The sequence below is a fragment of the Gadus chalcogrammus genome, chromosome 8 (assembly GCF_026213295.1).
Source record: "Gadus chalcogrammus isolate NIFS_2021 chromosome 8, NIFS_Gcha_1.0, whole genome shotgun sequence".
Lineage (NCBI taxonomy): Eukaryota > Metazoa > Chordata > Actinopteri > Gadiformes > Gadidae > Gadus > Gadus chalcogrammus.
Window position 1 is genome coordinate 17,711,228 of NC_079419.1, and position 13,365 is coordinate 17,724,592.

Consider the following 13,365-nt stretch of genomic DNA (forward strand, 5'->3'; position numbering starts at 1 on the left):
CGAATTATGCAAACCTTGATTATTATGTAATTTGTCACGATGATGAAAGTCTTGGATGAGGCATTCATGTAAACAAGCATGATGATTAACAGATCAAAGTGGCACTAGACATCTGTGTGCTGACTGTTATTTTACAATATGATACATTACTGATGGAGAGGATGATGAGGGTGCAAGTACAGCCCTTCTACCAGTGTCATTCCAGATCATTCCAGACTCCTTTTCCCCCTCCACCTAGTTCATACCGACTATCACAAGGTTATACCAAACTAGTGTAGGCAGAGGAAGAGATGTTTCACATTTCCAAAAGGTCAAAATAGATGAGTGTATGGAAACACACTGAAGGTCTCATTAGGTAGTCATTATGTCATCATCAGGTACTCACGAGGTCAGCATAAGGTCATCATCAGGTACTCACGAGGTCAGCATAAGGTCACCATTAGGTCACCGTTGGTACTCTAAAGGTCAAAATTAGGTCATCACTGTTAGGGACTCATTAGGTCATCATTAGGTCACTATGTCATCATTGGTCATCGGTCACCTTCCATGTCGGATAGTTAAATCTGAAGCTGTTAGAAAAAAGAAAAAAAAGACATAAACCAGAACATTGGTACACATTAGGTAGGCCTACTCATGATGAACTCATCAGGTAGCATGTACTTCTTCATTTAATGATCTGCAAAACAACAACAACAACAACAACAACGGGGATCACGTTTCTATACACAGCTTTTAGTGAACTGGCTGCCTGTCACTCTTCGTGACAGGGGTGGATTTGAAAGGGATTTTAATAAAGGCCATATCCCCCGTGAATCAATCAGGGGGATTTTCTGTTGACGGCCCCTGCCTGGTTGTTGAACACACACTCACAGGCAGCTTCCTGCTTGGAGAAACAACCTCACACACACACACACACACACACACACACACACACACACACACACACACACACACACACACACACACACACACACACACACACACACACACACTCACAGCCAGACATTGAGAAATGTCATCAGATGCAGATCTTTCGTTCTTATTTCCTATTTTCTTTTGTTCGTCAAGCGCTTCTCGTTGGTTTTTCTCCAACGCAGTTTCAGTTGCATTCGATTGGTTTGCTGAACTCGTTTTAACCTTTGTGCCAAACAGCACTGTGATGTGGCAAACAGCACTGTGATCTGAACATGACGTGACCACGGGCCTCGAGCTTGGTTCATAAAGCGATCAGACGCGTGGGACAAGCGTGCGAACTACGTGTAGAATTGCAGCTAAGCCTAAAGGGTTAATTTAAGGCACAACGGTGGCTTAAATTCCATGGCAGTGCGTCAACTGTCTGCTCACAAACTGCGCATCACGGCGACTAAGATGTATGGATAAATATGTAGAAATTAAGTAGTTTCTGTCTCTAATTATGTTCCAATGCAGACAACAGGATATTTTTTTGCTGAGCTTCGGTATGAACTGAGTAATTGCCTGTGGTTTTAGTTTTTTTTCCTAAAAACGGTCAGACGCTTTGGAACTATTTTCGCAGGCATGACGTTTGAAGTGGATGCAGCTCAGACTGTGCAGCCGACTTTGGTGTTTCGGTCTCTGAAATGTGGACTGCTCAGAACAGCATGCCTCACCTGACAAACATGCAGTGGCGTATTTGCATTAGGGGCCAGTGGGGCACGGCCCCACCAGAGAACGCTGCCGTGCAGGGCACGATTATACTTTTCTTTTTTTTTTCAAAAATGTCATTGAGCATAAGTTAATAATACATTAATTGTTAATAATTAATTACATGTCCGCAGTTTTAATTTGATGAACGCAATTGTTGTAGTGTACTAGTTGTGTGTGAAATAGTTCGTTGCTCCGTCTCGTCTGTTCCGCTCGGTGGGGCACAGCCGAGATGGCCCCGTCTGCTGCAGTGTAGAAAACTGGTGCTGTTGTGCGAGCAAGCGCGTGCGCAGCGCCCGCTTCTGTTTCGGCGGTGGGGCCAGAAGTTTAGTGCCCCAAAGCTCTTCTCATTGGCTGATTTGTAGAAAGGGCGGGGTTTACGGCGGGAGCCGATCAGATCTTGCTAGCTGGCTAACGTAGTTACTGTTACAGTTACTGTTACAGTAAATAACAACAAATGGACGTTTCATTCATTAAATGATGAATCGTGTTGAGTATCTGTCTCATGTGAGATTTAGCACTTGAACAGAAGTTGGAGATAAAACGTTTGGGACCACATCGCCCGACGGATTTAATCATTATTCAAGAGGGAAAGGACAAGAATAGATCGTTCAACCAGGAGTGGTTCAAGCGGAAAAAAATGCTTGTGTTTCACCTCAGCCACACAAAGGAGACCAGACAGCACTGTCCTTAAAGCACAGGTAATTACCATCTTAGCCCAAACTTACTTACATTTTCACCCAGGATTATCCAGGTCTGAATAGGCAACCACTCTATCAGGCTAGATTCATTGTTAATTGTACAGTATGGTGGCCTGCAAACTTAATGCAACTTAAACCATACTTCTTCTTTTTTTGGTATATTGTGAGTGGTGGCTTTGTATATTGATTGCTGTGTAAAGGGTGTGCGCCGTTGTGTTTTTATTGTTGCCACGTTGTTGTTTTCTTGAGTTTTGATATTGTGAGATCTTGAACGCTGCCATTTGGTGGTGCTATTGCTATAATAGCCTAATATATGTCGTCAGATTCGCGTTTGAGTGATGGCATTATTCAGCTGCAATTTTTGTCCCCTCTGTCACTTGCTACTGCTTTTTTTGTGATGGTAGTAATATGTGGTATTTCTGGATTGCGTTATAATATTTTCCTGCATGGGCCCCACCAGAGTTTCCAAACCAAAATCGCCACTGCAAACATGTAACGCCTCGTGCCCACTGCACCGTCAGTCAACGGACGTCAGAAGGCGTGGCTGACGGATGGGGGAGTAGTCTTTGCAGATGCATCCGTCAGCCAATCAAATCGGTTCGCCGGGTTCTTCCCGCTTCTTCCTGCTTGTTGCGAGGCAAGATTACCCGCTTTCCCACTTTCCAGTATCGTCAGAGCCCGAGTCGCGTCACAGTGCTTAAATTTGCATACGCGATCTGATTGGATGACGGATCCGTCGCTGCCGAAAAAGTTGAACATTTTTCAACTTTTTGACGGTGGCGAACGCTCCAAGTCAACTGACGGATCCACAATGCATTGCGCGACCGTCCCCATTCAAAGTCAATGGGCAACGGACAACTGACGGAGGTAGTGGGCACGGGGCGTAAGGTTGCAATCCCACCTAGCCTGAGGTTTTACGTATATGCCCACATCCGTTTCTCTCTCTGACTATCTCTTTCTTTTCTATCTCTGACTCTGTCGCTCTGGAGGGCTTCAATGGCTGAAGCCTTCCAGCTTCTGACCTTGCTGTTGTGTTTTGTTAGGAGCCTGTGTTAGTAACTCATCCCTTTGTGTTGTAAGTTGGGTCTTTCATATGGCAGATGTGAGGTAAATGGGGGGCGGGTTGTATGCGTGTTTGACTCTCTGTTTGACCCACTGAAGAGCGCCCGGTCCGTGAGCCTAGCTGTGGGCATCCTTGACCGAGCCATCACTGCCCTCGCGTGCTCCTCAATGACATCTTCTGACCTCTACTGCTTGGATGAAAGTGAAGATGAAATAAAGGACCACGTATGTCGTTGATCGTTATTCAGGGGATGAACACACAAGACTGAAGGACAGTAGACGTGAGATCTCATACATGAGAAGAGGCTCAGCTTCGTCTCAAAGTGAGACTGACTGGTGTGGAACAAATAAAACATAGGCTGAGCTGCACTGCAAAGCAGCCTACGCATGAGTGGAAAGACGTTTTGCCTGCCTGGCTATGTGGTGAGTGACGCTTGTCTGAAAATCTTATTGTGGTCGTCTAACACAAGACTCATTTCCTCTTTTTGTTTCTGAAATCCTCTCAGGAGCTTCAGACACACGCGGCGTGTGAATTGTTACCCCGGTCTGATCCGTCACCTTGGTTAGACGGATCCTGCACACCGAGGGGTTCACTGGTAAGCATTTCTTTCTTGTTACTTAGGTGGAGGTTTTAAAACCTGAACTGTTTCAGTTCACTTTTACTGAAGCGTAACCTCCGAACTCTAAGGTCAGAAGGCATTTTAGTATTTAAGTGTGGATCCATGCAGTGTGTATTTCTCTCTGTTTGTGGAAATAAAAATGACCCCCCACCCACACACACACACACACAGAAACTCACACTATTTGTTCATGCCTGTTTTGTGTATACTTTATGATTGTGTGTCAAGCTGAATCTAAAGTAAATTTTTGGTTTCGGACTTATGAATGCAATGTGAAGCCATCAGTGTTGAGCAGTCACTTATGGGGTCAGACGAAAATAACAATGAGTAGCCTAATATGAAACGGTATAACCCCAAAAGAACTTCCAGAAGCAGAACCGTGACTCGACCATGACGAGAATGTCTCAGAACCACACCAACTCCACGTGCATCGTGGAAGAACTCCAGGCGATCGCCTACACCCCGCTCTTCATCCTGGGCCTGCTGCTGAACGCCACGGCTCTGTGGCTCTTCGTCAGACGACGTCACACGTGGACCGACACACACGTCTATATGCTCAACCTCATCGTCGCCGACCTTACCCTCATTATCTTCCTCCCCTTCAGGATCGTCGACGCTTTCCACTGTTTGAGCAAAACCTGGCTGTGCACGGTCCTCATCTCGGTCCACTACGTCAACATGTACGCCAGCATCCTGACTACCACGGCCCTCAGCGTGCACCGCTTTGTGATGGTCAGGTTCCCTCACAGATACAGAAGGGGCAACAAACATACGGCCGCTGTTGTTTGTTTGTTTATTTGGGTGTTTGTTATAGCAGTGTGTGTCGGGTTCCAATCGGATAACTACCCTAAAAATCTGTGGACGTGTTTTGAAAGGTGTAAAAACAAACCGATCCGAAAGTCTTTCCTCGCAGTGCTGGTAACTTCAGGCTTTCTTGTTCCACTATTGATCGTTGTCTTTTGTTCGAGCCAGATCTTATTGATCCTGATGAGGGCCAACGATAACTCTAGGGAGAAGAAAAGTATTGTTGGCATAGTAACAGCCAACATGATTGTATTTATATTCTGTTATACACCCATACATGCAAGCTTTCTTGTGAACTACTTAGGGGATCAACATGAGAGCTGTCGGCCTACGTCCATGATTGTATACTACATTGTGCTCATATCTGAATGGATCGCTACCACAAACTGCTGTTTGGATTCAGTAAGTTACTACTTTCTGTTTAAATCTTTGTCGTTGAGAGGAAATTAAATTGCATTGCATTCTTGAAACTAGAATGCAAGATATTTTTTTTTGCTGTATTCATTCCAAGTGTAGCTAGCTTTATGTAGATGTTCAGAACATGTTCATTATTTTTATTACGCCTTTTTGTAACTGTTGTATATGTTATGCATATAAAGAGCATCTCAAACGTGTTGATTATAAAAAATATGATTATAAAATATGTTTTTTGTGGTCATGTCTCTTTGCACACACACACACACGCACACATCTCTTCAAATATATACATATTTAAAGAGATGATATTTCATCTATTCATCCTTTAGTTGACCAAATTTGTCTCCGTGTGATGTTGAAAAGCATATAATCAAATAAAGAGCAAGTGGTATTCTTATATATTATTCCACAATTAAATTAAATAGAAAATATGCTTGAGCGTCACGCCGTCGGTAATCTTAAATCTAAAAACACGACATGTCTGGACCTGGAAGCTTGCAAGCGAATCCAGAAACAATCAGAAACACCGTTCAGCACACTCTGGTGGCGGGAAAAATAAAGGGCTCAAAGAACATAGACCCACAGAATCCAACAGCAACCAGTTAGGAAATGATATGTGTTCATCAGCAATTCAAGTCACACATCCTTAACTTGTTTATTACCTGTCGTGGGATCTTTGTAAAATGTAAATAAGGTCCGTATGTCATCTTGGTCAACCTCTTATGAGTGGCCATTGTCTTAGTCACAGTATGTTAAGTCAGAGTAAAAATTTACCATACTCCATTATGGGTTGAAAATGTGCGCGAAACAATACAAAATAAGATAAGATTTGATTCCTGGGGGGAAAGTGTAAGTAGAATATGGTTCACAAATATGGTCAGACCAAAGTACAGAAAACTAAACTCTGGAATGACCCGGGTTTTCAGGGTAGCTTTAGTTTAAATGAGCAAAAGCCTGGAAAGGAGGGTATGAGTAATGGAGAACCAGAAAGAGAAAGCAAGTCGATTTTGCTAAATGGTAAGTGGAAGCGATGTTGAGGTATAGTGAGCGTTGCAAGTTCTGGTAGGACACTCAAATCTAGCCCTAACCCTATCAGCTGACAGCTTAGCATGTTCCAATCATACCCAAGTACACTGATTGGCTGTCAATTGAAGGCCCATCCAATTCACAGTACTGAGCTGGATTTGCCTCAACAGCAATCAGCCTCCACCTGCTTTGATTTTGTTCTGCATTGAATGTAACATACTGTACATGGGTTGAGATGTACCCCATGGGGTTGTTACTTGTTGTCAACTGTGGGGCTCTTTCTGACATCTGTCATGCTTTGAATCCTACAGCAGGGAGCACAATACAAGTGAACAATACAGCCAAACTAAACTGTGTTACCACTTAACTCAACAAACGGTCAAATCTGACATGAGGGAATTCTGACAAAACTGAATAGAGCAGAGTTCCTCCCAGTTGAAAGATCTGTGGTGAGTCAGTTCTTTGTCTCGTAGATCATACAGTCGTAAATGTAATGTACAGGCTTATATTCTGAAGATTGTTCTCAGTAACAGTTTGAAGGAAGGCAGTTAGAGAAGGAAGTAAAGTGTTGAAACATGTTGTTACGTATTTTAAGAATCTAAGCTACCCACACATAGACCAAAATGAAGCAGGACCAAACATATAAGCCGTAAATACTATACATAGCCACAAGGGGAGCAATACCTTATTGGAGGCTGCTCCAGCCACAGATAGCAGCACTTTTATATATACGAAGAAGCCGAAGTCATTACGTCACCCCGGCTACGCCCACTTGGCGGTCTCTTACCTGTGCACCCAGTGTGAAGAGACCAGAGATTAATAACGACACGCGCAAAGGGTCACGGGCCTCTGCCCGTGGCCCATAGACCAGAGATTTGCAGCGACACCCGCGAGGGGACATGGGCCTTTGCCCATGTCCCGTAGTAGCCAGAGTTATTATCTCTCACACGTGTTCCACTCTTTAGCTACAATTCCCTCCGTATAGCTTCACTTACCATGCCGAAACATGCCGACGACTTATAATAAATGAAGTGAGTTTAAAGCAACCCGGGATTGGACAACTTTCTTTGAGAATATGCAACAATGTAGAATTGTTCGGTTCAAGCAAGCACTGTGCCTTGCCTTTGTATTTGACAGAAGAGAGACAAAGATGGCTTCAACCCAACAGGATCTGTGGGCCCATGGGTTGCAGGCTGCAGCTTTAGGGGAGGTTAACGATTGGGTATTATGAAGGGAGGATGGAAGTCAGTTCTCTCCCTGTGAGGTACAGTAGCCGCTGAGGCCTGGTGCGCATGCAGGAATAAAAACAGGGTTTGATTCTATATTACAGACAGAGATGCAATGCAATACACCAATTCGACCAGAAGTGAACCTGACAAGACGCTGTGATTCGAGGATCTAATGACAGAGCTGTATTATTATAGAATAAAACAGTTCAACAAGTGAGCTCATATTGTTCTTAACCTGTCAGTATTTTGTCCACCAGTTCTGCTGACTTTTAGCAGCTTGGAGGAACCACAACCACAGCGTGGCTTACTCTAGCCTAATGTGAGGCGCTGCTGGTTGACAGGTGGTCTGAAAGGTTAAAGGGCCCATGGCATGCTACTTTATGGATGCTTTAATATAGATTTAAGCGGGCCCCTAACACAGTATTTGAAGACGTTCCCGAAATTCAGCCCTGGTGCAGAATTACAGCCACTACGAGCCAGTCGCACATTGATCTTTCCCCAAATGCGCCGTTTCGGTGTCTCTAGCTTTAATGCAAATGATGAGGAGAGAGGCGGGTCAAGGAGGAGAGTGTGGGTCTGGCCCTGAGCAGCTTGCTGCCACGGTACCATGTGCTCAGTTTACAGTGGATGTACGCAATGGCGAGGCGCACACAGCTTTTAGCTGTGTTCTATAGATATTTTAGAACACTCCGGGTTCTTATAGATATCTATATCATATAATATATATTATCACGGCCAAAAGATGTGCGCCCAGACGATAGCCCGGAGCCCTGCTGCCGAGGCACCTCCGCCTCGGTGGCCCGCTGCTGCTGCTCGCTGCCTGCTGCCCGCTGCCCGCTGCCGAGGCACCAGCGCCTTGGCAGCGGGCAGCGCAGAGCCCCGCAGCGGTGGTGCTTTGCAGTGTTGGCGGGCAGCGAGGCTCTGGCAGGAGGCAATCGCGGGCAACAAACCCTTTCTCCTCCATGTCGCGGTTCATGTACTTCAGGGAGTCAAAGCCAAAGTTCCTTTCCCACAATTCCTTCTCAACCATGGCTGAGATAACCGCCACTACAGTCTCGTTGTGGAAATACCAGAGACGTCAGAAAACCGACGTGTTAGGCCGCGTTCACATCTAGCGTTTTTTTAAATCTGCCAGCGCTTGTTTTACATTGTATTCCTATGGAGCAGAGCGTTTCTGGAAAAAGTCACGGCCGCTTTTTTACACGCCTCTCCCTGCGTTTTTTTCTGCCATACGAAGCATCAAAAAAAGTTCAACTTTCAGGAAGAAAGCGGCCGACGTCAGGCATCTTTTGGGCAACTGACCAATCACAAGCGGACCATTGACACTTCGTCACGAAGGAAACTCTCAACTGTCAAAAAAAGAAACAATGCCAGACAAATCACTCGGGAAAGTGCCGGAGCGATTAATAGTTTTAATTACCGAACATGTCGAGATCTACAACATGTCTAATGGGCTCTAGCCTGGATACGTAGTAGGCGAGTAACGTCGGGTCTAGAATGGATTCGTTGCTAGGCGATAGAAAAAACGCTCTCGGCCCTTTTAGGGCAAAAAACGCTGCCAGCTTTTCTTTTTGTTGAAAAAACGGTAGGCTCAACTTTTCCCTATTACAAAAAACGCTAGATGTGAACGTGGCCTTATGCTCCATAACACCAACAGCAGAATGGTTATCCAAATGACAAAGAAGTGTACAACACTTAAGTTACAGTAGGTGTAATCACACAAACGCATGTGGTGCTCGCACGGTCGTAGCTCATTGTCTCATTGGCGGACCAAATTCTCTGGGCGGGCAAGGCAAAGAAAGGGGAGGTAGCTTGGTCCCTTATGGCGACATATGGGGCCATATTCCATATCAGCGCGCCTGAGCTTCCATTTTTTCAAAGGCGAGCAGGATACCTAGTGCTCGTTTTACACCGAACGCAAGTTCTAGCCACTGGGGGACAATAGGCAGGCTAGGGGAAGTCATATTGATGTTAGAAAACCTCATAAAGTGAGATTTTCATGCCATGGGACCTTTAATCAGAATTGCCTACTGTGTTTTCAAAACATGTTATTGCTGGCCAGCCCACACTAATACAATGATTTATTAGTTTGTTTTCCATAAGTACCAGCATGCAGTAAAGTCACAATTGCTGTGTTATTTAATTTAGTTTGATTTTATGGTGTTTGTTTGTAAGTCTCAAAACATAATTCACATTGGATGGTTTCCCCTTACTAGCGCTGGTCGTTTATAGCAGAAGGACAATCAGGTATCCTTTACACTGATGGCAGATATGTGTTTGGAGCTGTGGACAATGCCTCCTGCTGAGGGCTTTGGGTTAAGGTGTAGCTGAAGGTGGCCACTGGCCAGTGAAACTGAAATTGACTTGACTTGAATAGACATGACATGACTTGAATTGGGCAGATCATTGGGATTTGTGTTTGGCAGTGTCCCTCTTAGAAATGGTTTACAATATTCCTTTTCATAATGGGCTGCACTTGGTGGTAATTACCATATGTCAAAGGGGGAGATGTAGAGAATGGTTAATTCTGTAAATTTATATTGGGATTCTTTTTCTCTTCTTATGCACACAATTATTTATATCATAATACTTTTTATGCTCTCTTATGCAAAAAAAACACCCTTATTTTCCTTCCAATGATTGTATAAATAGATTGATTTGTAGCACACACAACACATGCAGAGCTTTCACACAGACAGTATCATCTCATGCATTGTTACGACTGATCATTACCTTTAGTTTCTCGTTTTCCGGAAAGTGTCCCCATGTAAGCACGAAGATGCTACATCGCAAAAGCTCTGCTTATGGGGTTTATGAAGCAAATACCCCAAACAATATGAGGTAGCGGGACACACTTTAAAAATAAAGAGATCAAAGGCCCTAGGTTTACCGCTGTAGATTGACTGTGGCATCAGCACTGCAAACGACCGTCCACTGAGACCTCTGTAATGGTACTTCTCCGGTGAGCCACGTGCTAGTAACCTCTGCCTCTAGGGGACAGAAGACGGCTGGTCTATGGTTCACATGGTGCTCAGTAGCAGGGTGCTCTCACAATCCATACTGGTAAACGACCAGTTTGTCCAACATGTGTTGCAATCCACGTATAGACATTACCTCAAGTACTTTCATAGTGAGATTTTTTAAAAACATTTCTTATTGATGTATACAAATACCTAATGTAGAATCAAAAGGGTGGAATGTGGTAGAAAATATAGTATTTGTGAGTGGTGCTCGACTTAACTCGTAAATGACCTGTTGGGGGGAGCTTTGTAAAACACAAATTAGGTCCATAGGTCAGCATCCTACATTGCCATTGTCTAAAGGCTACAGCATTGTGTCTCAGTCAGCCTTCATTGATAGACTTTCATGCTGAATGCATCCAAACACCCCATGTTTGCAGACTGACCATATTTATTCTTTCATCCCCCTCTCAAAAGTAGTTTGAGAGAACGCTGCGGCGAGCTGCCGAAGGCCGTGTTGTGTGCTCTCTCTCGTTCAGCTGAATCAAACCGACTACAAAGTTCTTCTATAACAAGACGTTTCAAATGTTTTGCTCTCGCAATGTAATTTCCACCACAACGTCCTTTCAATAGCTTACACACAATTAGACAACATCAACACGTCGGTAATATAATGCCATTTAATAGCAGTTCCCCAGGGATAAACAGTTATTATAACAGCGGTGTCTTAGCAACTGCAAAAAAATCAGCAGGCATCAGTCAAGTGAAAAGGCTCAGGCCTGCAACCCTCTACTACTCTAACATCAGGAAAAGGACTGGGCTCGCTCAGCCAGTCAAGCTACTACTGTAGTACTCACGTCTCATGAACAACAGCATCAAAAACAAAACACACACACACACACACCCCCCACTCGGCAAATCACAGTCCCGTTCCGAATCCATGAGTAAAACTCTCACCTTCCTCGTCTTGAATATGTACAGTATTTACATAGAAGGTACAGTGCAGCTCCTCTCCCGAAACAAGGAATCGGTTTGTGCTTTTGCTTGTTTAATCCACAGTAGGGCCTAGAGTCTAAACGTGATCGTGAATAGAATCATTCAATACATTCACTCACATACAGTTGTATTCAAGATCCTCCAGAATGGCAGTTTTTGGCAATGACAGACGATCAGTGAAAAGACTGAACAAAACATGACAAGTTATGTTAAAGATATGGTAATAGAAACATATTTCACCCCAACAAACAAGCAAACCTGGCGATGCATTAGAATGCGTGTTTAGATTTGAAGGTCTGCCCATGAACCACTTTTATTGTTACACGTCTCTGGAAAACACACATCAATTCATTTATTGGATATCCGAGAATACATTACGTTATGATAATATACATGTTTAAGGAAAGAAGTGATATCCATACACACATATTTACAATACAAATCGGCTCTGTGCCATTGCATTACAAAGTAGCTTAAAAACAGATCTTCAAATTCTGTACTTAGCATTCAAGGTCAGTTACATTGAGATGGTTGAAGCGTGTACATTTTTTCGAAACCGTTAAGGCAACCAAAAAATAAATAACATTCAGAGTGAAGGAAATTGAGGCAATGTGTGTCCGCACATCTTAAGACAGACGAGTAAGGAATACTGTTAACTGAAATTACTTTAATGGCACTTAAAAAAATAAAATCGTTATTCTGTTTATTTTTTTTGCTTGATTTATCAGGCAACAGTATGTCCTGCAAAATACGATCTGTACCTAGGAAGAGGTGCACGTTTGTTCTGAACCTGCAGGGAGAACCATGTTCTCTCTGCAGGTTCTAAAGGGCGTCCGGTTCTCTTGTCTGAAGGCAGAAGGTGTCCTAGTCACTCTTCATCTGATTGGCCCTTGTACAAGTAAACAACAAAGGTCAGCTCAAATCCCGGTCTGAGAAACAAACAGGGTACTCAGTGTGGTTATTTATAATAAATAATGTGTCAGTGATTCCTGTTCTGGTTTGTTTAAATCATAATAATACTACGTCGCCCCTTGTATTTTTCGAGGAGCTGAAATACATTATTATGACTATTTCCTCCCACACAGACGACGTGCTGTCGTCTGTGGTGTCCCTTACGTGGCTGTGGGCACTTTGATGGGCCACCTGATATAGGATCTCCTCGGGTTGCTAGGGATATTCCCATTAGCCCCAGTTAGCCTTGAGCTATTCCAGGCTTTTCAAATGGTCATGATTTTCAATTTTCACTTGATACAATGTTCCCGTCATGTGACCTTGGGGGGAGGGGGGCTATGAGGAGTTTGGGGTGGTGTTTCTCATCGATGGTGCTGTTTATTTTAAGTTTATGTGTGAATCGTCTGTGTGTGTGTGTGTGTGTGTGTGTGTGTGTGCGTGGATGGGTGCATGTGTTGAAATGACATTTAAAAAATATAGTTTATTAAAAAATGGTTTTACCTGCTCTATATATACTCCAACCTTCCTCCTTTCATTATTTCTTTCTTCCTCTTTCCTCCACCACAGCCAGTCAGTGCCACGGCCTCTCTATCGTCATCTTTCTATCCAATCGCAGCCTCTCTATCCTGGTCGCTCTATCCAATTGCGGCCTGAATATTTATACTGCAGTAGTCCCACTCAATGTTCTTTTGCTGATCTTAATGGTCATTAAAAGTGGTGAATAGAGGAAGAGAGAGAGAGAGGAAGGGGAGAGAGAGTGGCCGAGAGAGCAGAGAAAGAGGAAGAGAAAGAGAAAGAGAAAGAGAAAGAGAAAGAGAAAGAGAAAGAGAAAGAGGGAGAGGGAGAGAGAGAGAGAGAGAGAGAGAGAGAGAGAGAGAGAGAGAGCGAGAGAGAGAGAGAGAGACACACACAGAGAGAAAAAGGGAGAGAGAGGGAG

General features: G+C 43.9%; 1 protein-coding gene across 3 annotated transcripts; it reads left to right on the forward strand.

The window, feature by feature from the left end:
- The first annotated feature begins 3,294 nt into the window (after positions 1–3,294).
- gpr35b (G-protein coupled receptor 35 b) lies at positions 3,295–5,458 on the forward strand. Of its 3 annotated transcripts, none has more exons than XM_056596680.1 (3): positions 3,295–3,848; positions 3,932–4,021; positions 4,406–5,458. In XM_056596680.1, the coding sequence occupies exons 1-3, from the start codon at positions 3,813–3,815 to the stop codon at positions 5,297–5,299; spliced, it is 1,020 nt and encodes a 339-aa protein (XP_056452655.1). In that variant the 5' UTR covers positions 3,295–3,812; the 3' UTR covers positions 5,300–5,458. The 3 variants fall into 3 exon arrangements, with proteins under 3 accessions (XP_056452655.1, XP_056452653.1, XP_056452654.1); XM_056596678.1 differs by having other exon boundaries at positions 3,295–3,650; XM_056596679.1 differs by having other exon boundaries at positions 3,295–3,650; positions 4,415–5,458.
- Positions 5,459–13,365: the final 7,907 nt, after the last annotated feature.

Excerpts from the sequence above, each read along its gene's own strand:
- gpr35b (XM_056596678.1), top strand. The coding sequence starts at position 3,594 with ATGACATCTTCTGACCTCTACTGCTTGGATGAAAGTGAAGATGAAATA. Across the intron at positions 3,651-3,931 it reads AAGATGAAATAAAGGACCAC|GAGCTTCAGACACACGCGGC; the intron begins GTATGTCGTTGA and ends AAATCCTCTCAG. Across the intron at positions 4,022-4,405 it reads GCACACCGAGGGGTTCACTG|AACTTCCAGAAGCAGAACCG; the intron begins GTAAGCATTTCT and ends TAACCCCAAAAG.